At 42.8% G+C, this 27,584-nt stretch overlaps 3 protein-coding genes and 1 long non-coding RNA gene across 8 annotated transcripts; 1 reads left to right on the top strand and 3 right to left on the bottom strand.

Annotated features, from left to right (window-relative positions):
* Positions 1 to 1,218: 1,218 nt before the first annotated feature.
* LOC136430235 (ankyrin repeat and SOCS box protein 5-like) lies at positions 1,219 to 4,882 on the bottom strand. 2 transcript variants are annotated; one of them, XM_066420659.1, is made up of 6 exons: positions 4,774 to 4,882; positions 4,273 to 4,417; positions 3,450 to 3,575; positions 2,812 to 2,985; positions 2,236 to 2,348; positions 1,219 to 2,002 (listed from the first exon to the last, which is right to left on the bottom strand). In XM_066420659.1, the coding sequence occupies exons 2-6, from the start codon at positions 4,340 to 4,342 to the stop codon at positions 1,646 to 1,648; spliced, it is 840 nt and encodes a 279-aa protein (XP_066276756.1). In that variant the 5' UTR covers positions 4,343 to 4,417; positions 4,774 to 4,882; the 3' UTR covers positions 1,219 to 1,645. The 2 variants fall into 2 exon arrangements, with proteins under 2 accessions (XP_066276756.1, XP_066276755.1); XM_066420658.1 differs by lacking the exon at positions 4,774 to 4,882 and having other exon boundaries at positions 4,273 to 4,595.
* Positions 4,883 to 5,301: 419 nt separating this feature from the next.
* On the bottom strand, positions 5,302 to 7,079 carry LOC136430236 (protein CLN8-like). Its single transcript, XM_066420660.1, has 3 exons — positions 6,903 to 7,079; positions 6,316 to 6,492; positions 5,302 to 5,784 (listed from the first exon to the last, which is right to left on the bottom strand). The coding sequence occupies exons 1-3, from the start codon at positions 7,077 to 7,079 to the stop codon at positions 5,302 to 5,304; spliced, it is 837 nt and encodes a 278-aa protein (XP_066276757.1).
* Positions 5,688 to 7,036, top strand: LOC136430237 (uncharacterized). The gene is made up of 3 exons (XR_010754868.1): positions 5,688 to 5,796; positions 5,943 to 6,499; positions 6,924 to 7,036. It is a non-coding gene; the product is annotated as an uncharacterized lncRNA (long non-coding RNA).
* A 2,660-nt stretch (positions 7,080 to 9,739) lies between the features above and the next one.
* Positions 9,740 to 17,071, bottom strand: LOC136430234 (ETS homologous factor-like). Of its 4 annotated transcripts, none has more exons than XM_066420654.1 (10): positions 16,937 to 17,071; positions 16,090 to 16,194; positions 14,532 to 14,787; positions 13,031 to 13,252; positions 12,578 to 12,703; positions 12,166 to 12,354; positions 11,920 to 12,030; positions 11,596 to 11,781; positions 11,284 to 11,476; positions 9,740 to 11,035 (listed from the first exon to the last, which is right to left on the bottom strand). In XM_066420654.1, exons 2-10 carry the CDS (start codon positions 16,108 to 16,110, stop codon positions 10,939 to 10,941), a joined length of 1,401 nt encoding a protein of 466 aa, XP_066276751.1. In that variant the 5' UTR covers positions 16,111 to 16,194; positions 16,937 to 17,071; the 3' UTR covers positions 9,740 to 10,938. The 4 variants fall into 4 exon arrangements, with proteins under 4 accessions (XP_066276751.1, XP_066276750.1, XP_066276752.1 ...); XM_066420653.1 differs by having other exon boundaries at positions 9,740 to 10,871; XM_066420655.1 differs by lacking the exon at positions 12,578 to 12,703 and having other exon boundaries at positions 9,740 to 10,871.
* Positions 17,072 to 27,584: the final 10,513 nt, after the last annotated feature.

The following is a 27,584-nucleotide window of genomic DNA, read 5'->3' as shown; positions in this document are numbered from 1 at the left end:
GAACACCTTCTCATACACAACCAATAGGAAGGTTGCCACATGTTTCTAAGCTTGACTATATTTCAGGTATTATTCTATTCATTTCGCTATCAATTTACAACACTCATTTGTCTCTGCAGAAATGGAATAGAAAGAAAGTCCTATAGCAATTATTAAAATTATCATTATACGGTATACTGTACCCTTCTGGCCTACGTTCCCTCGGCCGCATACTTGGGTTTTCAAATTACCCCCAACCTTTCTGATGACGATTCCATTCGAAAAATAACCAGACAGCTCTACGCTAAAGCAGATTCTTTCTCACGCAAATTCTACCTATGCTCAGCAGAGGTGAAGGGCATCCTTTTTATATCACAGTGCTCTGCTATGTACTGCGCACAACTTTGGACCAACGACAGTGCCGGTGCAATGCAGAGACTCCGGGTGGCTTACCATGACGCTTTTAAGATGTTAATGTCTCAGCCTAGGTTGTTCGCCGGTTTATAAGACAAATGTCACATCTCCTGCCTGCTAAACACAATTATTTACAAGACAACTTATTACAATCTCTTTTGCTAACCTGCAACTGGATTCTAAGTGTGATCAATCATCAAAACTCCTCTTTGCTACAACCTACGGCACGTGTATTTTCCCGCCACCATATCATTACCCAGAATCCTGTCGTCAAGCAGACGACAAAGGTTTGTGAGGTACACTTTTTTGTCTTAATGTTGCGTGTGGTAGTGGACTGAAGACGATATTTTCCTCAAAGTTTGCTCCTAACACAACAAGGAACACATGTACATAGTAGTATAACCATTGCTACGGCATCCAGCTAACTTCCCATGAATAATGTACACGTTGCCATGACGGTGGGAATCGACTTTGAGTGACGTTTTACCGACTCAACAAACGGGATGTTACCGAAGGCCTGATGTGTGCGGTACGGCCGTTTTTTTGTGTATTTTTTTTTACTTGGACACGTCTATATCCATAGCACTCTCCTCAAGCCAAGGATGGAACGAATACTAGTAGCTGCTGTATAAAATGTAATTAGCGGTAAGATATTCAAGACGAATCTTCTCTCCCGAAATAATGTTCACACCTGTCCGACAACACCGTCATTGTGCGTGCGGCGGACGGTAGATTCAAGTTAAAATATTATGGTGTCAGCACGACTAGAGACAAAATCTACCATATATATGATTAGTGCAAAGATAGTACATGATACTAACAGAATAATAAAAAAAAGGATGGTTTATTGTTCTGCTAGATTGATTTCAGTCAACCATTATCGGAAAAATGGCGAATTTATGTTACCCAACGTTACTAGTAATTCTTTACTTTTCTCGAGCTGTCGGGTTGATACCTTCGACGCCAGGTGGCGCAAGTTGGCACACTCATTTGTGACGCGTCTCCTTGCGTCTGGTAACAGTATAATTCAACTGTTATGTCACTCCGAGGTTTTCTCTCTGAGCAGGCACTGGCCCTACTATTGTCGACTTGTCCTCCCGCCAGCTCGTTTCGACACCACTTGAGGCAATATTTTTGTCGTTGTTGTTATATGTAGATGTCTGTAAATTGTCTCTGTTTTTTTTTAATATGGGCCTTCGGCCTGAGTGAAAGAATAAGTAAATAAGTAAATAAATTAATAAAAATATAATTTTCAGACAAACTGGAGGAAAGTCTTATGTGCTGAGGGGATTCTCAGCCTGTCTACAGCATGTAGTCGTTCTTTCCCGAGACTGCTCCACACGACCAGTCGGCACAGCTGACACAGCGTCAGCGGGCTGGGGCTGAGCAGTAAGGTTTTCGTGGCACTGTCGACGGGCGCGACATCCACCGGTTTCTTCCCCAGAGAGTCGGCGGCATTCATGTCTGCCCCGGCTTCTAGGAGAAGTCTTGTAAGTTCTACATGGTCACCCCGAGCGGCAACATGGAGTGGTGTCCCCCGAGCGCCCCCGTCTCCGATGTTCGGGTTGGCACCGGCCTGCAGGAGGGACCTACAGAGTCGCAGAGAGTCCTGTAGAGAAGCAGATAAAGGTAAACAATGAAATGTATGCGTGTATTTCGCGGTAGGGAGAAAATGGAGTGTTCGCGGTATTAAGTTCGTGGTGTTTGAAACAATAGTATAGTAGCGCTACAGTCATAGGTGTGCAACAGTTTCGCGGTGGTTTTAATTTCGCGCTGAAGACTTCACCGCGAAAACCGCAAACATAACCCCCCCCCCGCGAACATTTCTGCATCTAGTCGTACCTCAGTGTTGATGCGGTAAGGATCGGCGTCCTTCATGGTTAACTCCTCCCCCGTGACGCAGTGGAGGGCAGACGCCATGTCGATCCCCGTCTGGTCAACGTTCGCCTCGTTTTCTGATGAAAGAATTGTTTAATGTTTCCCTGTCATCAGCATACATTGTACCATCTAGAGCCGTTGAGAAATAAAGTTCATTCATTCTAAACCTGTTACACTTGCTGTGACGACTAGGTATAGCTAATACGCTGAGTATTCTCATCATCAACTGATAACGTACACTATCTGACATTTGGATACAAAGTGTAACTTTCAGACATTCAATTCAAACACTGGAGAATGATTTAGCTCCTGTCACACAATCTTATCGATCGCAAATCTTCTTAGACCTACCCACATCCCAGATATCATCACAGTCTATCCAGAGATTAAACGTTATGCTGATCACAAATTTGTAGAAACACATGCAGACAGAAATATACAACAAATAAAATACCTTCATTTTTCACGGAGGTAATTAAGAATTAAAGCTCTAGTGCTCGACACAGAAATTACTAGAATGTAAGGAAGAAGCATTCCAACCTATAAGGATTTCCTGACATGCCACATGCCCCTTGGAGGCTGCTGAGAGAAGCGCAGAGTAGCGCCACCTGTCGGTAATGTTGACGTCTGCACCGTGTGATAGCAGCAACTTGACAATGTCCGGCTGACCTTCTTCCGCAGCTATGATCAATGCAGCCTGTGTCGGTCTACCACCTTTCAAAGGAGAACATAAGATAATGACAATGATGTCAAGTAGCATATATATCCCTGAAGATGGTGACAGAAACAGCCGAACATTTGGTGGTCAATTATGCTCGAGCTCGGACATGTTGTAAGGGATTGTATTCGTCATTTCGGATGGTGACGTAAAATCGGCGGCCCCGTGTACGAGGGAGCTTCAGGTATTAGCCTCAAGCGTCAAACCTCTGCACGTAAAAGAACCCAACACACTTATCGAGAAAGGTACGGGTGACCCGGTGTGATCGGCCAAAAACGCGAGCCGTAGCGAAGCCGCATTGCACTACCACTAGCTCCTTGAAAAAAGCATCATGCTTCACCTCAAATGAGGATGCCTTGAAACGAAAAACTAAACAGACCAGTTTCTAAGTTTATGCTGAAAAAATTCAATGGTCAAACTGACACTGCGTCAGAGGATGGCGAATCAAAACACTACCCACCTGGTGTATGATTGACATCTGCTCCGCACGACAGTAGGAACTTGACAGTGTCTACTTTTTTCTCTCTGCAGGCGGCCCCCAGAGCCGTGCGGTTGTTCCAGGAGGCGTTGATATCTACACCTTTGTCTAGAAAAATACAAGGTACCTTAACTTGATTCAGTCTTAAAAGCGACTAGACCAAGCACATCGATCAATGAAAGTAGCTCGGTGAAATGTAATATATGCAAAAAGAGATGATGCAAATAAGATCACATTTGCATAATCTATACATCTTGAATATTGATGTCCTATCATGGCGCGCAGCAGATTTATAGAATCTTCTCATTGATTATGCGAAGTAATCCTGATTTTGATAACTATCATCTTATTGTGTCAAGCATCACTTAAGCAATCTATATACCAAACATCAGGACAATCCATCAACTCCTTCTTGAATCATTCTCTTTCAAAGTCTCAAACAAAATTGACCCCTGTAGTTCCAACGGTGCCTGTTCAAAACGTGCGACCACAGCATGTCCATAACAAGAGATATGAAAACCGGAAATTCTGCTGCAGCAGCGTAGAAAGCCGCTAGCTAGGGAGCAGATTATGGAACTTGACCTTCGTTTTCCCGACCCTTAACCACTTACAACATATCATAAGGATCCATCCGCAGCTTCTCGAGTTATGCTATCCATAAACAGACCAACACACAAACGACGGCGAAACCATAATCTTCTTGGCGAAGGTAACGTTAACAAACACATCCACTGACCCGAGTCACCCATCCAATCACCACCCGTCCTCAATCGCACAACCGAAAACATAACCTTCTTGAACGTACCGAGGCAAAGTTGCACCGCTTGTGTGTCTCCAATCATGGCGGCCTGGACCATGTTCTTTACGTGGTCCATGCTGTTCCGTACGTGGAATGTATCTTCCCCTGGTTGTTGGCCCTTTCCCAGCTCCTAGTCAGGTTGTATTTGCTGCTGTAGTGATAGGGTACAGGCTAGTATTTAGGGATGACGTCATTATCTGTGTCAGCAATGTATGACTAATCGTGCCCAGAATATGTATCACTCACATAGCATACGTCACTTCCGTTTTCTCTAGACACTGGCCAGCAAATATTGTGGCCGACCTGTAACCGCGTTAACCGCAAATAATACAGCTCAAACGAAGCCATTGATATGAGTATAACAAACAGTGTGAGCTCTTTCGAAAACACAAGGGTCCAGTGACGTTAAATGTACTCGGTTATGCCTTCAGTTACATAACACTTTCATAAAGTCGAAAAAATATGGTAGGATCGTGACACACAGTCAACACAGCAAACCTTTCTTACCTTTTATGGTCACACTCGCAGCGTTTGTCCCTCGTGACCTTTGGTCTTTAGCTAAGCTATTTACGGGATGACCTGCACACAGCGACATCATGCGACTAAGGTTGGTATAGCGCTTTCCGTCAAAATACATGTGGCCACAAGAAAAACCATTGTTCGTTACACCTGGTCAACATATGTCAAGTCTTCCTTTTTTTATATATCTCATAGTGATTGTTTCCTAACTTTCCAACAGGGGAATACACAGCGTATACCCCATTTGATATTTTCAGTGAAATTCAACATTTTTTCAACCAGGACCCATGCAAACGCAATCGGCTGGGTCGCTCATTCTACAAAATCAATATAATTTATCGGACATAAGTTAAAAAGAAAACGAGCATGCTTTCGATTCCAAAGATACAAGATACAATTTATTTCCGAGGTAGCAATCATATAACACGCGGCTAATTTCCAAAGTAACAACCATACAAAACACATAATTTATTTCAAAAGTGTCGATGCTACCTTATGTCCACTCTTTATCTTATCTTACTGTGTCTTTTCGTCGCTAACATTGTTTTTAGCACGTAGGTTCATCTGCCTCCTTGCCTTGAAGGTGACGGAATACCTCCTGATACTCTCGATCCACCAAAATGGCGTCATCCAAAACGTGGTGAGAACCAGTCCGCCATACACGAGGCACAGCAGGTGCAGAGGAGTCACACTCCAGATCCTGCGCCAGTTCCTGTAGGTGTGGAACCACATGTAGCATTCCACCATGTTTCGCAGGGAGAAGGTGTGGATGAGAAGCAACTGGTTCCATTCCCAAACCCTCGTGTTCCTCATCCCGGCTTTAAGCAGGAGCCAGCTGATCCGGTCGCACGGTAGGATGATCTCCATGGCAAGCCCCGCCACAGTGAGGTACTGAAGACGGTCGCACCACATCACCTGTGTCAGGAGGGCGGTGAGCCAGGTGTGGTGGAGGAACACGATGGGATAGAACACACGGCGTGTGAGGGACATCGTAGCAAGCTGGGGAGGGGGGTGAGAAACATGTATTAACTCGCCCTTATCATTTCAGTGATGTCACATCTATGTACTTATTACATTTTCCTTTTCTGGATCAGGTATTTGATGATGAATGTACTATGGTCTCCAGTATACAATGTTCATGACTTGTGTAATTACAGCTCTACAGACCTTGACCCCACACGTCAGGGATGAGGGACCCCATTTCAGCACCAAGGACGTCGCCTGTGGACTGACCGACACTTTACTCCGGCCGCATGCAGCTGGGCGCTCTCCAGAGGCTCGGAGTGGCGTGCCAAGATTGTTTAAAACACAACAGCACGCTGTTCACAAATATGGCTTACCTGATATTCTTAGATGCCCGTTTCTTTCCTTCTTTATCCAGAGCACAGCTACGGCTTTTATCGTAATCAACATGCTATACTGAAAGAAACTTCCCTTTTCAATCTACTTCAGTGAGTATGGAAGCTTTGTTTCAGGAAACGTTACCACTTATTTGATTTGATTTGATTTGATTAGCAGTGCATGACAAACCTGCATCAATTCGAAGATTGAGAACCCGACAGAGAAGAGCAGCGCGAAGCGTCCTGTGGGCGTGGTTGCCATGGCGATGTCAGTCTTGACGGAGTCGTCCCAAAAGATGGTCCATACCCCCGCCACCGTGGAGACAGTGCCAAAGAACATCCCCAGAATGGCCCTGACCCATCCGACCTGTGAAGTATGGGTAACCTGGTATATTTCAAGTTATGTCCTTGTGATTCTTCAGCAAAGCTTGTCTTGGTGCCGAGTCTTCAATTCTAGTGTGACTAGGAATTTCCAACACGCTAAGACATATGCATAGTCTTGTAATTCATCATTGCAAATCTTCCCGTGAGATTTCGTGGTTGAACAGCTCCTCTTCCGTTTTATAGCTGAGATTGTACCTTGGTCCCACCCCCTAGCCCCGATAGCTGACTTCTTTGCTGGGCTTTTCGTTGCTTATTTCCTGATTGTGTATCTATATCGGTTCTAATTGTACACGTTTGATTACAGTCACCCAGCCAAGTAGACTTATGTGGAGGCGACACATATACACCACCACCACTCCTTTAACTAACGCTTACCCCCTTCCTAACACCCACCTTATCCCCTGCTGTATCCAGACGCCTGTACACCTCCGTCCGACTGGACACCAGACGGGTCAGTAGTTGGAACACCAGGAAGAAGAGGATGGTCCCTCCTATAACAGCTGCCTGGACCGTCGGCTGGGTGTAGTCTAACTCTTCCAGGGACGGATGGATAGTCTGGAGCAGTCCCATGATGACGACCTCGATATGAACGGAAATTATCATAACGTTTGTAATCATAAACCGCCTTTATCGCGACGACGTGAGAATAGGCATGGTTACAAAATTAAAGTTACTTTCATACAGACATAGATAAAGAACGTGGTGTTCCTTCGAAGTGTCATTGATCCAAATGTATTTTCAAAATATACAGCCTGTCCCCTTATTAGCACAAGAAAATTGTCATTTTTTTCATTTTTTTTTTTTTCAAAATAATCTTGGTAATAAAAGTCACAAGGCCTTGGCTTTGCTACGCTTTTCTTCCAATTTGTAGCCAGTCTCTTGATTTGCAAATTATTAACGCCTCGCTTTGTTTGTACAAGGTCAAAGGACGTCTCGCTGGGTGCCATTTAGTAACGTCAATAATCCGGCTTATACAAGTACTGTAAATGCAGAAGTGTTCGCGGGGATTTAATTTCACGGTAGGAAGAAACTGAAGTGTGCGCGGCGGTTTTGACTTCGCGTTTGAAACAATAGTAGCGCTACAGTCACACAATGGACCGGCTGTTCACGGTGGGTTTAAGTTCGCGGTAAACAGTTCACTGCGAAAACCGCGAACAGAAAACCACTGCGAACATTTCTGCATTTACAGTAGATTCCGTTACGTTGCTAATGTTTCGTCGTACGTGGTTTAAATCAAATCCCGTTACTTTAATAGAAAATGAATCAATACCACCTGTCTATCAAAGAGATTCGAATAGTCGACATTTTTATCCGACATTGGTGGAGATATATGAAAAATATCGGACCTGTTGGCTTAATCAAACCCTGTTGGTTATACGTATTTTTACCTCCATAACCGTGATTTCATTTTCTAAAGGGAATTTGATGGTAAACTACGTAACATGCCCATGTCTGCCGACGAGAGCAACATAGCCCCATGAACCATTGAAGTAAAGTCACGTTTACTTGTTAATAAATCTACTGTGACACAAAAAGGTTCTAACTACTAGTATACTGAATTTGCAAGGACGCTGTACTCACTGCGACTCGTCGTCCTTTGGTGGTTTGATTTTGCAACTTCTACGTTGTCGTAGTTGTTGATTCTATATTGGCATTAGATCTGATTCATGGGCCTGATAATCTTGGGCTGATATCGTTGGTTGACCCTCACGTAAAAGCATTTAACCTGGCGGTTTACTCAGAACAGGGACAAAAGGTCAACATCGATCAGTGGGTCAAAGAGCGCTTGGGACTGTATGTATCTACATTGGTAAGAGGCAGTTATCATGTGCCTTTCGAAGTGCACGTGTTACAGAAAGTACAACGGTTTATCAGTCTCAGCAACAAGATTTTGTTTAAAACTCCTCCATCGTTGTTGAACTCCTGGTTCTGTTCGTTGTCTGCACACCACGTTTCCAAATCCGTATAGTTTTGAAAATTACATGCGTAATACATCTCAAGCGTTAACAACGCCTGAAAGGCCGTACATGATCTTCAGGACAGACAAAGGGAAATGATCTCCTAGTTCCAGGGAACGTATCAGGTTGGGTAGCGTATGGTTGCTGAGTTGTTAGAACCTCAGAATGCATGTTTAAACTGTGCTTTTATTCAATACCATTATCTTCAGCTAGGTGGCGCAGATACTACATAGCGTTTAATACTTGTACCCATGTGAACCACATGTGAACCACATGGTCTGAGTAAAGAACATGATCTTGTCTAAGAAGATTATGTCAATACTTGCCATGAAACGTCGTTGTATGCCGGTACTAGTCTACATGTAAGATACTTGGCTCCTGTCGTTTTTTTGCTACTTCTTCAGGTAACGTTAGTACCCTTAGAAATACATTTTGTATTATGGCTGTTCAAATTGAAATGAATCGTTGGCAGTAAAATATGGTCCGTTTAAAACATTGATGTACATCTTATTTTACGACCAATCCACACTGAATGTTATAAAACTGCTGAAATATTACGGCTTCGCAGAAAATGGACCTTTCAAACATTGCTGTGCATTTCATTCATCAACATTTGGTCTTCCTTCTGTTTGCACGCCTTTTGTTTCGCCTTTAAATATATCTAGTTACTCATTCAGACACGTTTCAATGTGTTACAGAACAGCTTCCTTCTCATGTGAATCATTTCAAGTCCGCCCTTAAAGAATGTTGATGTCCTAAATCTACAGTTGAAGCTCTGTAGTTGTAGCTGCAACAAAAGGATCCCTACTTTTTGTCTGATGGTGCAATATTTCATGCTTATAAAATTACTACTTACTTGTCCTTTCTGTTCCCATACTGAGATTTGTTTCAACTACTGTCAGAAAGCTACCTGAGAAACACATAACTTCACGTCTGTCTGTCTTCATACCTGTAACCTCATAACTATACCTTCGGTTTAATTTAATCTAACTTAATGTTCAGTTGCTTTAGTTAAGTTTTTCTAGCTTTTCTTACTGACGTTCCTGTGATGTTTAGTTTGATAGGACTACAATGTAGAGATAACTTGGACACGTCTGGCAGATAGCTATTCTAAGTTCGTAAAGAATCACTTTATGATTTGTTTTTTCTTGAATCATCATCAATGTTTCCTAACCTGGAACTCATTCCATAGAGATCAGTTACTGGGGACCATAAGAAACAAGGCTAGACACTAAACTTTGGGCATGTTATTAGATTGACAAACACAAAATGTCCATTTTCAACATTTATTGATATAAAAACCCATGATACATACACCACTGTAGGTATTTGTTATTGACATGATTACACACTGGTCAGTTACAATCATAAAGTCTTCTTCGACTGATGTTAGACTTACAATCATGCATATGCTATTGTCGTACATTTTGTAGTCATGACATTGAGTACTTAACGATATTGTCTAAAGTTGATACAAATGTTTGATAGATATGACTGATACATGTATGATACTTCAGATAGATATAAAAAAATACATAACTCAAAACTGCAGAATCAATCTTCCAGATTTGAGAACATTAAACTACAATAAAATATATACATTATGTACAAAGACATTAATTGAGTTATCAATGAATCCCGTATACAAATTCTTATAATGGAATTTTTACACCTGAAGTAAAAAACATTGAATCCCAGTAACACACCTATAGGTAAGTTAGTTGGACATCAAATCAACTTCATTATATCATAATATCAAATGTTACAATGTTTGGGGATACTTTGACAACATCAACTAATACTTATCTAGAACCATTCCCACGAATACACAGTTTTCATAATATACGAAACTGTGTATTACTTGAATACAACATTTTGGACTTCTCTAATTCTAGAAAAGTCACTGGTTTTGAGGCCATAACTTGACCTATCAAACCCTAACCATAATTTTTTCAAACAATATTGAATTCCCTTATAAAACACTTATAAATTTTACTTAACAAATGTTCAATTTTCATAACAGTCTATACTCAATGTATGTGTAAAAAAAACCTATGACAACAAAAACTTTTTTGGAAATATTTTCTTATAAGATGACTAAAATACACACCACACACTAACTTGTTTTAGTAAGATACATATACGACCAAATCTAGTGAACACTTGGTGCTTCACGTTAAATTTTGCCAGGGAATGCCAAGCTGACTTTTTGCCATGGTTGTAACTTCAACCATGGACACGTTCTGGTAAGATCAACATCGCCGTAACTGCGGGATGTTTGCAGTCATGGTGGTTGCCATGGTAACACTACTCGTTCTCCCTCCACCCCTTGGCCTCGGTTCCGAAGCGATAGACCAAGCGCTTGCCGTCGACGCGCTCCAGGATGTGACGCTTGTAGTAATACCTGAAGCACAAGGGGCGGCATGGTCAGAACAAGGGTACAGCGTTACCATGGAAACCACGATGACAAGCTACTCATTGTCCTTCCAACCGGTCGCTGCAGGACCAAACTTGTACACTAGGCGGCGCTCAGGCACCTGCTGCAGGATCTGACGTTTGTAGTAGTACCTGTGTGGTGAAGATAATGTCAGCTGCATTCTGGTTGTATGTACTTACTCATCATATGCCTCTTTTTGTCCAAGCTTCTGTGAGTCAGTAGAAATATTCCAACAGTACTACATTTCTTATTTCTGATCACCACAAGTTCAAGAAAATATATTTTCTGACCAAACAAAAGTTAAGATGAAAAAGATAAAGGCGTTTACACCATCGTTGATTCACCCATACAAACAAAACAGTCACAGATAGGAGCTCACCTCATAGCGCGAGACAGCTTCTCGTAGGTCATGTTGGGGTTGTTCTTCTTGCGCCCCCACATGTTGGCGACGGCCTCGGACTGGACGAAGCGGAAGATGCCGTCACGCCTGTCCTCCCACTTGATGACCTTGGGGTTGGTGGACGGGTTCTTCAGCAGGTCCCTCACAAACTCCCACAGGTGGTTGCCCTTGCCTACAGCAGAAACAAACAACATGTGGTCAGTCATTCTGCAGGTACATGTCAGCATACAAGAACCCAACATACTAAAAATTCATGCATGTGATTGACTATGGTGTAGGTTGAGTACTTACTATGCTGGCGTCCTCTCTTCCCTGTGGTCAGCATCTCCTCGGTCACCGTGCGCACCTTCCTCGGGCGGCCACGGGCCCTCCTCTCGGGGACAACGCCGGGCTTGATCTTCATGTTGATCGGTGCGTTTTGCACAGAGAAGTCCATGGTGGGTTTGACGTCTTTGTCCGAGTCGTACATGTGCAACTCTGGTGACACAAACAGACACAAAACCTTCAATACATGCATCTATCTTCAAAACATAAACATGTCTACCAGACTGAAAGTGCAGTTTTGCCAGAAAAAGCTACAAACACGTGAAAGCTATGCTGGCATGTTCTACTCACCATCAGAGTAGCTCCCATGGGGAGAGGAGCCGCAGCTGTCGTGGTCCGAGTCCCCGTCACTTGTCTCATACCGTGGCATGAAGGAGAGGTTACCCAGGGTCTGGTCACAGTCTATAAAAACCAAAGCAACAAAGGTTAGAATGATGCTGTGTACTACTGATAAGAGTCTGATGCTCCAAGGAAGTTGAAAGTGAAAGATCAGAAAATATTCACGGCTGGAAGCACACGCAGTTTTCTGACACACACCTGACTCGCTGCCAAAGGAGTACGGCGAGGTGCGCCCAGGCGACATGGATGAGTAGGAGTCTGTGGAGGTCGGGCTGGGGGGGAAGTCGCTCGGGAGCTCGACGTTGACATCGTCAAACTTGTCGTTGACATCGATGTCATCAGCGGTGATCCCGCCACAGTCCGGGAACAGGTCCACCATGGGCAGGTCTGCAGAACAACAAGGGGATTCATGTCAGCAAACGGTGGTCAGGAACTTACAGAAATGACAAGTGGAAAAGTATGTTTACAAGAAAGATCAACAACATATTGCTTGCCAGCTTTAACTTACCATGCAAGTCTGGGCCTTTGGTGAATCTATATCATCGTATTATTTACACCATAGGATCCAACTACTGACTGCTAGGTGATGTTTATAAATCTATCAACTTACCGTCCACAGGGGCTTGGATAAACTCCATGTTCATCATCTCCTCATGCATAGCACGTACTGACTCTGACATAGTAGTGTCACTGGGGCCTTCACAGAAGGCAGGGGTTGGGTCATAGAGGTACTGAGCTGCAAGAAGCCGAAAGGCAACAGGTCAGCTGGTTAGTATGACTGGTTAATACAGTTAGTTAGTTGACTAGTCATTATCATTCAGGAAGTGTTTGCATATCATTTGCAAGTTAGGAAAGCTGAAGAGTGAAGCAGTTCAGCTAGACAGTTCCTTGTATAAGAGAAAACCTTTCGCAACCTACTTACATTTCAATGTCTTTCCAGTGAGAAAATAGCACCAGATTTGTTAAAATCATTTTCGTATGCTGTATGATGCTAAGGGCTTGCCTAAGACCTATTTACTCTACACCTACAATACAGGGTACAGTGGAGTGAAGAGTGAAGTACCTTCTTCCAGTACTTTGCCAATTGACAGGTACAAGATGTCTCCGTAGTTGGGGCAAAGCAGGGAGAACTCCTCCCGACTCATCATGCACAGCTTGGCGCCGTTGACGCGGAAGTGCTCGAAGTTGATCTCGTGCGGCGGCAGCTCGTACTCGGCGACTGCCCAGGTGAGGAAGCCGCGCACTTGGGTGTAGGACCAGTTCATCGGGTGGCTGCTGCACCAGTCTGCACAGGAGCAAATAGTAAAGAAAAACGGGTGTCAATCACACAAAACACCAGAAAGCATCTTTGTTCGCCATTTCTTTCAATGTAATGTGTTCAGCAACACTGCCTGGCACAGCGTCATGAATATTGTATCCCAAACAATGGCCAAGGGCAAAACAACTGGATCATGTGTCAGTGTCAGGTATCTGAGGTAACAGCAACAAGACACTTTTTCCAGGAACTGTTTTTCTGTGTTGTGTTAGGTTCCGGCCTTATTGTTCCTCATTGCCACCGGGTGGTTTTAGAGGCTAACAGGGTCAACATGAAAGTGTCTGCAAGGGGGAAAACAAACACCCGCATTCCCCGAACATGATGCAAAAAGATGCCCGATCGGCTGAAAATCAACAAGGACTATGATAAACATCACCATCTGTTGATTTGTGATGTTTGTTAAGTGGACAAGGTCCAAAGTCTGCAACGAAACAAGAGTGGAATGCCGACCCCCCCAAGGGTACAGTCTTCAAACACACCTTGATGACTATGTCAACACAACACACGCAATATATCACCCATAAAGCCTTTGAAGGTGGGACGTGACTGCCAATGTTTTCTGCAGCAAATTGTTTGCACTTTTGCTTTTCTTCAGGGATGAAAGCTCTGTTCATACCTGTCTTTGAATTGACACACCGTTTATGTTGAATTGTGTATGCAATGCTTGGAGTTCTTTCAAATCCTAGTAAGTTTTCAACCAGAACTTGATAGTTATGATGTTGTTTACATTAATCTCTACTCTCGAGGTTCAAACGGAGAAATGGAGGCAAGGTCAGACAGGTGGGCGCCAGACAGGCAATCGATTGTCTGATATTTTCCACCTTTGGCACGGAGATGATGCAATTATTCTGTAACCACAATATGGGCTTACAATCGATCTGACTTCAACTTGTTTACATGAAGATCCAAATATTGTACATTCCAAGTTCGGTTTTATGAGGGACATTAAGTGGACTTAGGAATATTTACTGCCTTAATGCCCTCATAATAGTAAATGGTAGTCCTAGAAACACATGGCAATGGGAAAGTAACCGGTAAGATTTGCTTCCATGGATCATCTGCTATGAACACAGTTTTGAGCTATGCCATTTGCAGACAAACTGTCACAATAGTGAAAATCCTTTTTTTTAATGCACAAGTCACATTCCAGCCCACAGAACCCAGTACTGCCTCAAGATAAATGATCGTCCCCTTCAGGCTAGCCAGTTGTTCAACATTTAATTACTAGCATAAATCAAGGCCCACTTACTGAACTGGTTCTGGATGGACATGTAGTTGGACTGTGCCATCTGCAGCTCGGTGAACGACGGCTCGTTCTGCATTGCGCAGCTAGACGGCATCTCCGTCTTGATGTGTCCCCAGGTGCCGGACATGCTGTTCGGTGGTGTGGTGGGCGGTGTCGGGAACACGGCTTCTGGCGGCTGTGGAATCGCAAACTGCGTCGGCGTGGGAATGGGGAAGTTGGACAGAAACTGGCCCAAGTCGAGGGTGGTGTCGTCGATCGCCTAGAAAAAAAGACAAAAAAACCTTTACGGACCGTCTCCAAACTGTGCAAAGCATGGCGGCAGTGAAAGGGGGAACCGAAAAGTCTTACTTCTGCATGTTACCGGCACACCGTAGGCAAGTTGGAGAGAAGAAAAGTGAGAGTTGCTGCACATTTGTCAAAAGAGGAACTTACAACTGAAATTCCCACAAAAAAATCAGCTGAAAAATGTCTATCCAAGAAAAAATCTTTAGTTGGTATAAAAATCCTCTAAAGAAGCCAAACAAAAACAAAAAGAGGACAAAAAGTAGAAAACCCTGGGACAGGATAAAGTACAGGTGTGACTCACAGGAAGACTCGGCTGCAACTGGGGTCTGGGCGGACTGCGCTTCAGTTAAGAAGCCCCCAAGTGGCAACATGTTTTCGTAAAAGCGTTCTTCCAAGAAAAAATTTGCATAAACAGGTGGATCACCTTTTAAATCCCTATGAGCACATAAAGATCTATGTCTGGAGTGCAAGTGGGCGGGACAGGAGGCTTGATTGACAGAAGAACAACATAAAAAAGGGTCATGCCCTGTGGGCGGAGCAACAACTGTCTAAATTACTTGATTGACTATGGTCATGAATACATGGATACTGCCCATGATGCAATGGGTGTACATGCCAACCAATCAAGTCACTCCACCAATGAGAGCAAAGTAAGCCAGGCTGGGTGAGGTAATTGTGTTTGATCAGAATTCAGACCCATACTTTGCTTTGGGCAGAATTTGAACTCTGGCCAACTCAAACACCACCTGTTTACAACTTAACTTTAGAGAAGAAAATTTGGCACTTTTTTTCACTGCTAACTTCATACTTGTTGTGACATGGATTTATGACTTGGATGGAAGGTGTCTTATTCATTTTCAAAATGTGATTGAAGTGACATACCTTACCAAAAGATTAAAATGAAGTACAACATTAAGACATGGCTGGAGGCAACACCCATTGTCTTCATGTTTTCAAGGGCACAAAATTACCTGTCTGAACTTTATGTCTGGTGCAGGGCATGTCATTTCCTTGCAACTTGCCAGTAAACAAATGTTCAATCATGAGCATCTTACATAGTATCAAGAACTTGAGCTAGGCATGGGAATTTTAATACCATAGTTTCATGTTTTGTCCTTACTGACATCTGATCTCAGAAGCTACTGAAGCATGCACACCCAGCCATTTTGCCCGCTCAATGTTCCTCAAGAACCCCAACAAGTTACAGAACTGAGCTTAATAAATCTTCTTCAAATAAAAATGTCTTCAGTAGATATCAAAGCCGTGTTGCACCGACCTGTTGTAGTGCCTCTGCCATGACTGTGACGAAAGTTCAACCGTCCCGTGTACAGCTTGCAAAAGATGTGTTGAACTTTTTTGAAGACTCTTGAAGGTGCAGACACTGTAAGAAACATGCAGAAAACTTGTGAGTCTTCCACCAGCCATTCTACTCCGACTAGAGTCGCCACTGCTACCCTATGGTATGAATAGAAAACGTATCCGTACGAAATCATTTTGTGGTGTTGTAACGTTACCCAAAAGAAAACTTGGTGTGTAGACTGGAGCACAGGTGTCCGTGTCTATGCATGAGATTTGCAGCTAAAAAGCGGTTAGTGTTGGCAGGAGAAAGGCCTACATGCAACACTGGCCTAATACTCGTATTTTTCTAAAACAATATAATTTCTTTGTAACGTTAGACCGTATTAAAGTTTTCCCCAAGCCATATGTGGTTCAGGAGAACGCTGCCCGTGCACACTTCGAACTGTCGGTGTTGGGCGCGTGCGGCGCCGCCTACGTGACCAGGCGCACGCGGTGGTCCCGGGACCGCACCCTGCCCCACTTCGCACCCGACAGGACAAACAACGTGTCTCGGCGCTACAGACTGCCTCTATTTTCCCTGTATCTGATCAAAAGTTCGGTACATTTCTGCACTTGTCATTTACAACACTGATCGCTTAAGATTCAGGGTAGCAAAAACGTCACGATCTGGGGGAACATGGGGCACACGAGGCTGAAAATTTACAAGGCGCACTCCCTGTTTTACGTTCTCCTTTCGGTAAACTTCTGCTTACTTCGGATGCCCCCCTCCCCATTCATGCACGATCTCGCGTCACATTTTCAACAAAAAATAAAAGGGAACTTACAAGTTTTTCGAAGAATGTCGCTTCTTCTGCAGGTTTCAAGCAACCATATGGTGGTGACGCAGCCCTGGGTCCCCGAGCTCAAACTTTAGATATATTTGACGCATTTCAGCCTATATACCCCCGAAACAAGCTTCTTCTGAGAAAAAGGCGAAGGGAATTCCCCTCAAAATTTCGACATCACCGCTCTGCGCTATGATTGGTCCGTATCACAAGTGACGTCTTAATTATTCACACGCTTAGGCCATGTGACAGCTATCAACCAATCACACGGCTAGACGTCACCAGCTTCCCCGAAGTATTTTTAGAGTACGGCGAAAACAACAGCGCCACACAGTGAGCACACATGTGACCCAACAATTGGGCAACAACAGGGCAAAATGTTGTTTCTTCAGGCTTAATTAGCAAACATGCAGCCAACATTGTAGCGGCTACACACATATACGATCATATACAATTAGAATTAAATTAAATGAAATATAAATAGAGAATTCACAATCAGACGGCCAGCAGTTGTAATACAGCTCTGTTATCTGTGTTTTACCAAGGAGGTTAAATTGTTACGCTCCTTCTTTTCATTCAAAGCGGATCAACGTAACGAGTCACCAGGTAACACAATATTGGATCAACACAAAGCCAACACGGCGTGGCTACCAGTTGATGCCAGACCTAGACCGTCAGATCTATTCTTATAACAGCTGTTAAATCAACGGGAAAACCGATGGAGTGAAGAAAAGGGTGGCTACAGCCTAGAGGGCGTGACGCAATTACTACAATGATCTACAATGACAGAGCACTTCTCATATCTATGACACTGATCTTTATATATGTCAATCCTCAATATCAATAAATCACCCCAGTAATAAAGTTGATTGGACGGTGGTCTTGGAGCGGATGGGTGATTATGGGTGTTCTGGTCGTGTGACATTGCGCAATTCACAAAGTAAACATACATAGCAGTTAAAAACAAAGCACGGGAAAAACACTCAGACCTATAAAACTTTCACATTTCCCAGAGTAACGCTCTCAGTTCTGCAAAAATTCAACAAAGTCTTCAGACAGCTGTATGTATATACACACAGAAAGTTAGCAGCCACAATTGTGTACAGGTGGAAGACGCCCCGCCCCATGAAACAGGAACTGTTGATTTGTTGTACAACTCCCCACAGTTTGCTACTCTCCAAGCAGAGGTTGATGGAGAAGATTGTTACCTTTTTATCATATGCCCCGTTTTCTGTCCCCACTCTCCACCGATCCAACCAAGAAGAGGGTGAACAGAAAACGGGACATAAAGGTCACAATCTTCTCCACCAACCTCTGCTTGGAGAGTGATAGTTTGCTACTCTCAAGACCTGGCGCTAGGTCGGATGGCATGGTATGTGGGTGCGGGGGCACATTCAAATTCATGTTTCCTATTAAAAAGCAAACCGTTTTGAACAATTCCCTTCGCCTTCTCTTCAAGTATCTGCTAGACTCCTTGTGCTGCTGGAAAGAAGCTAGTTGAAAGTGGCCAAATGGGGTCAATAATTTGCAAGCGGAGCCAAAGATTTACACGTAGATAGCTAGTCACGCTGACCCTGTGAATATGATATAACGTTGGGTAACATAAATTCGGGATTTTTCCGATAATGGTTGACTGAAATCAATCTAGCAGAACAATAAACCATCCTTTTTTTTCTATTATTCTGTCAGTATCATGTACTATCTTTGCACTAATCATATATATGGTAGATTTTGTCTCTAGTCTTGCTGACACCACAATATTTCAACTTGAAACTACCGTCCGCCGCACTCACAATGACGGTGCTGTCGGACAGGGGTGAACATTAATTCGGGAGAGAAGATTCGTCTTGAATATCTTACCGCTAATTACATTTTATACAGCAGCTATTCGTTCCATCCTTGGCTTGAGGAGAGTGCTATGGATATAGACGTGTCCAAGTAAAAAAATACACGAAAAAACGGCCGTACCGCACACATCAGGCCTACGGGAACAACCCGTGTGTTGAGTCGGTAGCTATAGAACGTCATAGTCGACATCCACCGTCATGGCAACGTGTACATTATTCATGGAAAGTTAGCCGGATGCCGTAGCATTGATAATACTACTATGTCCATGTATTCCTTGTTGTGTTAGGAGCAAACTTTGAGGAAAATATCGTCCTCAGTCCACAATCACACGCAACATTTAGACAAAAAAGTGTTCCTCACAAACCTTTGTCGTCTGCTTGACAACAGGATTCTGGGTAATGATATGGCGGCGGGAAAATACACGTGCCGTAGGTTGTAGCAACAAAGAGGGGTTTTGATGATTGATCACACTTGGAGTCCAATTGCAGGTTAGCAATTTTAAGAAAATAAGGTGTCTTGTAAATGATTGTGTTTATCAGGAAGCGGATGTGACATTTGTCTTATAAACCAGCCGACAACGATGTAGTGTGATTCTCCCACGAAGCCCTCAGACTGTTCCAATAAGGGACGGAGAGTTTTTGTCCTCGTCGCCTTCTAATGCATGCTTATCGAAGCTTTTTAGACAGTGTTCTGAATACGTTAGTCTGTCAAGTTTGCATTTCTAGCGGTATTACTGATGTTGCATCTAGCACATATCCCTAAATACCCCGTTTTCGAAAAATCCCGAATTTAAGTACCCCACGAATTTATGTTACCCAACGTTACACAACTGGATACACTTCTATGCTCTTTGTGTGTGTGCAGAAGTTACAACTTCAAGGTCCCCTGTGCATGCATAAAGGCGATGGTTTACACAACATGGCAGAGAAATAAAGACTGTCTATTATAAAAGTAAAACTGATCGAGTTCGGAAGTCGGGACAGCTGGAACGTCCGGTCGGCGGTTTTTGTTTGCGGGTATGTGGAAGAGCGGATGTCACCTTATCTCCAAGTAGATGTGTTCTTTTCAACGTCTTTGTATACATTGTGCCACCTGAGGTAGTAGATCTCATTGCTACGTTGTCCGTTCACAACCCTGCGTAATTGATAAGGGTGAAGTCACTTTTATTTCAAAACATGATGTTACCTGGCCTCGTACGTCATAAGTGCCCACACCCTTCCCTACCTTTTCATCTCTCCTGACACGACTTTTCAAAGTATGTTGTTTAATCGCCTGTAATTAAAGGTGTGAACACTTACCTAAGGTGTATCCTAATGTACAAATATAGATATAGCTAACTAAACGGTATTTGAGAGGCTCAGGCTGTTTGTCTTTTTTAATTGTCCATTTTCGTAAGAAAAGAGAGTTGGAACTTCGCCGGCGCACTGACAAAAAGACGTACTATTCTCCAAGCAGAGGTTTCAGTCGAGAGGGCAAGGAGTGGCTGCGATTTGTAACGTTTCTCTCCCTCGTTAAAAATCACGGCCACTCCTAGCCTCTTCGACCGAAACCTCTGTTTGTAGAATAGTAATCTTTTCTTCTTTTCACTGGCCACCAGTCCAAATGTGTGAATTTCACCATGCAAAAGTTGACCTTGACTGATGTAATCTGAATGCCATCCCGTTGCCATGGTCACAAACGGGGTTGGTAAAAAGGCTGGAATACATCAGTCCGCATTTCTGATGACCTTGGTTGCCCTTTCTTTTGTCAGGACGCCCTGCCGTTCTCTCGGGCAGTACCGCTTTTCTTTATGTTCTAGTTTCTCTGAGTTTCGAACGGTGACGACATTTCGCAGGGATAGGAAGTCCACAAAAGAGTGAAAGCGGTGACGTGTGCCACTGCGGAGTAGTTCTACTTTCACATCTGGTGGATTAGATGGGGAGAGATATTAGAGTAGAGAAGGGGGCGTCGGTTGAAAAACTGAGAGCCAAAAACAACCATATTGGATAACATTGTAATTGAGTGTTTTGCGATCTAGTCTGTTATCGACGGCAAAATATCAAACAGAAATACAGACATGAAAGACAAGCCGGCTTTTAACGTTTGTTTTTGGATATAAAGCGTTGTCATTGTCCTGACAATGCTGACATAGCACTCGGACATTCCATGAATAGTGACCCCCCCCCCCCCCCCATCAATACCTGTGTGTTAATGACTGCCCACTAAAGTCCCCCAGGCATGTCTCCAGCTACGTGCAGGGTTAAGTCCGTTAGAGTAAGTGAATCTACCTACACTTCGTGAGTCCACCCATGTGAGTCCACTAGGGTAAGGTAACTAGATGCGCTTTGGAACGACCTTTGTTGTTTTCATCATCATCATCTTGTCGTGAGAGTATCACGGATTTGTTGTTTTACTGTACTTCAATTGAAGGGGCGTGAGCTTCGCGGATACATTACGTGCAAAGAAGTGAACAATACAGCACCACATTGGCGGGACCGGTCACAACTGGGTGGATTTTCTCAGTTGTAGTTCGCAGACGTCCAATTGTCTGTTTACGCCTTAGGCGTTCACGCATAGATCATTTACTAAGTATCATTCTACAGACTCATCATGACGATGCAGAACCCGAGACCGTACGTGCCAAGGCGTGTGTGTCAGCCCCCCCTGTGAACTATTGGACGCATTTCTTATTTTAGACGACAAACATTCCACTCAGAGTGATCATCAGTGATGCGTCAACTTAGGAACTTCAAGATTTTTCTGAGACATTTCTATCAAGCAAGTCTGCAAAGTTATGAAGTAAATGGATCATGTTGACAACGTTAATTCCTGGGGTCCAGAGTTTATTAAGCCGCCATGGCAACGTCTTTCAACTTGTATATGTGTAAACAAGTGTAATGCCTTTGTGCGAATTTTTGGTGTGAAAGAGAAAGGTATTTTGCTGAACCACACTGAGAGTTGAACATTGAGCTCAATGAAGACCGTTTCATGAGTTTCAGTGAAAACATTTTTTTCACCTGACTGGAATTAAGTGCGATTATTACAGTAGGCGGCCTTTACTGCACAATTACTGCTCAACATACAAAATATGATTCTTCCATGAATCAAAACGAAATTACATTTCAGACAAGGGACCTCATTTGTATCAAAAAACACACTTGCTTTTTAAAAGTCAGTGAACAAGACTCTAGGAGTGAGTGAGTGAGTGAGTGAGTGAGTGAGTGAGTGAGTGAGTGAGTGAGTGAGTGAGTGAGTGAGTGAGTGAGTGTGTGACTGAGTGTGTGACTGAGTGAGTGAGTGAGTGCCGAGTGAGTGAGTGAGTGAGTGAGTGTGTGAGTGAGTGAGTGAGTGAGTGAGTGAGTGTGTGAGTGAGTGAGTGAGTGAGTGAGTGCGTGAGTCAGTGCCGAGTGAGTGAGTGAGTGAGTGAGTGAGTGAGCGAGTGAGTGAGTGAGTGAGTGAGTGAGTGAGTGAGTGAGTGAGTGAGTGAGTGAGTGAGTGAGTGAGTGAGTGAGTGAGTGAGTGACGAAGGAAGAGGGAGAGAGGTTGGGCACGTAGCGAGTGAATCACTGAGCAAGGGGCAAACTCGGAGGATGAAAGAATACAAGCAGAAAGAAACGACAGGATGATACAGACATTGATTCGCTTTTGTTGATGAGTTCATAATGTGTGACTAAAAGAATAGGCCAATGACGAAGTAGAAGCAGGGCTGAATATAGCATTTTGGATTGAACTTCAAACCGAGTTTATAGTATTCTACGTACGGACGTGGGCACGATACAAATTGTTCTGTTGTCCTTCGTTCAGTGTTAGGTGACACACTGGTCTTCGAGAGTCAACGAGCCTGAAAAAAATATTTCGCTGAAATTCACGCCGCTGTCATAGAAAGTCTGCGAAGGAGGCTAACTTTAGATAGCCATATCAATGGAATCAGTAGACATTTCCAAGTAAAGAAAGCGATCTGGCGACAAAATAAAACTTGCCTGGGTACAGACGCGGACCGCGATGATCTATGTTCTCCACACCTCTAATCCAAACTACATCCAAGGGTTTATTTCTCTTTATTTACCAGACTGGTCGGAGTGCCGAGATTCAAGCATAATTTAGGCCCAGGAAAAAATGTTTTGTTTCCGGTTCCCCGACCCATCCTAGCAAAAACCTCTCGACCTTAGACTTTTTCGGGGGACGACCGCTGGCAAGGAACATATAACTTTTGATCTGACCCCAACATGTTCTCCTGATTTCTGTTGCAATAAAAAAAAATGTGCTTGCACAATGAAAATGGTGTATGGCAGTTTACGGAGAACGGCCTGGAGGCTGGGCAGCTTACGGAGAAACGCCTTGACTTGAGGATTAAAGTAGATGGTCAGTTTACGGAGAACCGCCTGGAGGGAGGGTGGGTAAAGTTTACGGAGAACCGCCTGGAGGGTGGATAAAGTTTACGCAGAAAGTTTCCCTGCCCTGGCCGGTGACGCTTAGTTTTATTATCATTCTCAAATTTTCTTTCACATGTCCTTTTAAGGTAGCAAATAGGAGACAGGGGCAAAATATTCCCAGAAGTGCTAGAGTCCATTCCGAGTCACCGCAAGGGTTGTGATTGTCATAATTTACAACTGTTAATTCTTTGTAATTATTTGTCTAGGAGATTTCATACTTTGGAAATATTGTGAATGTCATTTCAACTTTATAATTATTTGCCCGGTTGTGTAAATCGTTGGAAATATTAATGATGTGGAATATGATGTTTCAAATAGTTTCTAAATAATGGTTACAACATTCTACCATTTTCTACCATTTTTTTTACAATTATTTGTGACATATTATAAGGGTCAGTGGGCTGTGAAGACAGCAATTCACGCATATTTGTGAATTTTGTTTGGGCACCATGCATAGATGGCATGCACAAAGGACCTAACAGTGTCCAGCAGTGACATCTAAAAATACAATAGGGCTGGATTAGCACCTGATTTTATGGGGGCAATTACCCTAGTCCACTATTTAGAAAGCTTTGTCTATATTTCTCTATATATCGAAAGTTAGAGGAATCACAGTAGATATTCGCAAATTATTCTAAATAACGATATTTTTGTGCAGGCTCTTTCAAAATGTTTCTAAAAAATCTAATTGGATTTAAATAAATTCAAATTTTCATTTTAGACTTTGTCCTACATGTAAGGAAAATGTCGAAAACGAATATCACTTCTTAATAGAATGTCCAACATATAAAGATGAAAGAGTGAAGTTAATGCAGACAATTAAGTGTAAAACAAATGTAACACTACCTCAGTCGAAAACAGAGACGTTTCGTGTACTTATGTCATGTCCTGAAACAATATCTGTATATCTAGGCCAATATATCTATACATCTATGCAACAAAGAATCCGTGAAATAGCGATTTAGTTGTATAAGACATTCATCTCCTCATCATGTAATTGTATAATTGACATATACGACTCCCTATTGTATCTCCTGTTGATATTATCTACCTCTGACAATATTATATAGATAGTGCTTTCATGTAGTTTGAAATGGAGCATTGTACAGCCTAGAACCTAACCATTGTATAGCATAGAACCTCCCTGTAGCTTTTAGTAGTTTGACATAAGTAGCCAGTAGTATTTTGTTTTTGCCTTACATTGTACCTGTTACAATCGTTGTGCAATAAACGTTGACTTTGACTTGACTTGACTATTGAATTTTTTTAAAAATTTAGAATCATTGTGACTTAGTATTCTTTCATTTAAATTTATTCAAACTAATTACAAATATCATCTAAAAACCCTTGTGGTGACATTCCCAATATCACAAACATTTATGTTAATATTTTTGCATTCAATACAGGCTTTATTGGATTTCTTTGAAAGTGTGTCAAAAATGCACACAACGCCTCCAGGTGAAAATGTTACCTACCCCGTAGAACATTTTTGCCACATGGCTGTTTGTTGACCACGCCATGTCAAAATGGCGTCCTTGTACTTTACGTTTGAGGAAAATTCTAGCCTCTTCTTTATCTAGAACAAGGTGGCCAATTGTTACTCTCCAGGCAGAGGAGGGGTTCCGGCTGGTTTTTGACGCTTTTGTCGTGGGGTTTGAAGAGACAAAAAAAGACGAAGAGTCAAAAACCAGCCGGAAACGCTCCTCTGCTTGGAGAGTAGCCAAATGTTACGTACCTGATACTAGTATGCTGGACAGGTACCAACCTAACACAGACCACAACTTTGTTCAAGTAGACCTCACAAATAAGCCTGTCTATACCTGCCCTCCTGAAGCCAGGCAACAATGTCACCTTAATTGCTTTCTCGGAAAATCCGCGCGCTGGTTTCCCCCTATTCGCTCTTTTTCCGTCTATTTATCTTAAACGCCATACGTCTGACCTCAGCCATCTGACAGTTTTGACAACTTAAATTTTGAAGTTTTAATACCCATGTATTAGAGCTCTGTATTGTTCTTTTTCCCGGTATTTTGCATGAAAATTCTGGGGAAAATCCTGGCTATTCTTCTGTACGAGTAATGGTCACAAGACGGCTGGCACCAAGCCTGGGGGCGAGCGGGGATTCCCCTGCCAGCTCCCGCCCTGCTATGGCTGGCCTCCCGTCACTAACACCGCCTCAAAACACCTGCATAAAACCCACTGATAACCTCTGAAAAAACATTATTTGAGTGGTAACAAATATCTATAAGTTGGATAAATATGCTTCCTCTAGCTGTGCATTTCAAAGGTCTTTCAGACTGTGGTTGAGGGTATTCGGGCGTCCCACTTAAACTTTTTGAGTGTGAACGGGGTATGACAACTTTTCGGTCGGCTGCACACGGAAATACTCCAGGTAAAAATGGATCGAGTTACAAACCAAAATTCTTGTGTACAGCTCTGGACTCAGGATGATCTGCAGAATATTTGGGGATTGCGGATGTCGGTTGGTTCACCTTAGCTATTTGTTATTTTTCACAGTTTTGCATGTATAATTTGCTTATTTGATGATGTAGAATAAATCTGGCTGTTAAGGCGATCATTTGTCATTGTGTGTGTGTGTGCGTTACTGTAGAATTAGAAATATCTTAAAGTGCAGTTTTACCCCACTCCCTCCCGGGTTTACAGTCCCTGGAGAAGGGAGGGGAAAGAGATAATAGCCGACACTATCCGACATATTTGGAATCTTCTTTCGTCATACAATTCTCATTATCATTTCTACGTGAGTGCCTAAAAGAAATCCCCCCGATTGTAGTTAAACTATTCTAAACTACAGCCACCTCTCTCTGAATGTGTGTGTTTTTGTGTGTTTGTGTGTTTGTTTGTGTGTGTGTGTGTGTGTGTGTGTGTGTGTTTTGTGTATGTGTGATTTTGAGTGTTGGTGTATGTATGTGTGTGTGTGTGTGTGTGTGTGTGTGTGTGTGTGCGTTTTGTGTATGTGTGATTGTGAGTGAGTTTGTGTGTGTGTGTGTGTGTATGTATGTGTGTGTGTGTGTGTGTGTGTGTGCGTGTGTGTGTGTGTGTTATGTGTGTTATGTGTGTGTGCGCGTGTGTGTGTGCATATGTATTCACCTGGTGTGTTCTTCACTATATAGCTCGTAGATGAAACTGAACAACTTCTAATGATATATGTGTGGATTATTTAAGACTTTCAACATACCAATTACAAAGTCACTTGTCCAGTAAGCCCTGCCTGTATCGCAAGCCGGCCCCATTTGCGTCAAGGTGTCTCGGTTTGCCTTTTTCTTAAATTGTTTTTGTTTATATAGATCACCTCATCCACTGGATACAAAGATACAGTAGAGATGTCTTACTTTTCATTGTATTGGAAAGTGAAATCGTTGTTGAACTCATTCAAACGATTTTTTCATTCGGTACTATATCGGTTGCATCCGACCCTCTCTTTAAAGCTTAGTTTTCGGCAGCAAATGTTGGTTATAGATTAGATATAGAATAACCCTCTCAGATTGTTTATGATATTATATTTCAAAAACCATCATGTTTCACCTCAATTGAGGAAGGGAAAAGAAAAAAAAATCGTATTTTCGTTAGAACGACAGCAGTTATAGTAACAGCAAAAATACGTGGTGTTCAGTTCGATCGTGCACCAAGACTCATCGCGCCACCAAAAACCCTCCTATGTTGGTCATGTTGAAGATTGTCCTTGTCATGTCCTTTTTATGCCCCTTACCGCCTTCATAGTGTCAAGATATCGATCTGTATCAGTATACATGGAATACGAAAAACGAAATACCAAAACTATTCTATTTGTAGCACCTTTCAGGGTGGAACTACTGCATGAACAGCTAACTATATGGTACAGGACTACAGGTAGAGGTTTTGGTTTTAAACGATACTTGAGACTTTTGTCCCCTACATATGTGCTGTTTTGTTCACATGTGTGCAACGGGCTTGAAACATGTGGCTCAACCCATGAGAACTTCGGTTGCCCCCGTTCTCATAAAACAGGGTTAACCTATCACCAATCACAAATCAGTAGACTGAGAAATGTTTTGATAATGTTGACTCAAATACCGATATGTCAACATGGCGGCTGCGCCCGTCTGTGTTGAGAGGTTCAGCGGGTCGGTCGCCATGTTTGTTAGCTATAGGTAGCGTTCTGTACACAGTCGATAACCCCGGTCAAAAATGAATACAACAAGAATGCACTTAGACACAAATTAGAGCAGCCTATTTGTAACATCTTTCTTATTACCAACATATAATAATGTGTACAGAAAAGGTTCCTTTACACAAAACTCATGCACGTAAAGTTTTAGCGCATACGACGTTGCTTGACTATTGTATCGCCGGTGAGATCTAGAGGAGGGCAGCTACACAATACTCAAATAATG

The sequence above is a fragment of the Branchiostoma lanceolatum genome, chromosome 3, assembly GCF_035083965.1.
Source record: "Branchiostoma lanceolatum isolate klBraLanc5 chromosome 3, klBraLanc5.hap2, whole genome shotgun sequence".
In the NCBI taxonomy this organism is placed as follows: domain Eukaryota; kingdom Metazoa; phylum Chordata; class Leptocardii; order Amphioxiformes; family Branchiostomatidae; genus Branchiostoma; species Branchiostoma lanceolatum.
This window is presented reverse-complemented; position numbering and strand designations above follow the sequence as displayed.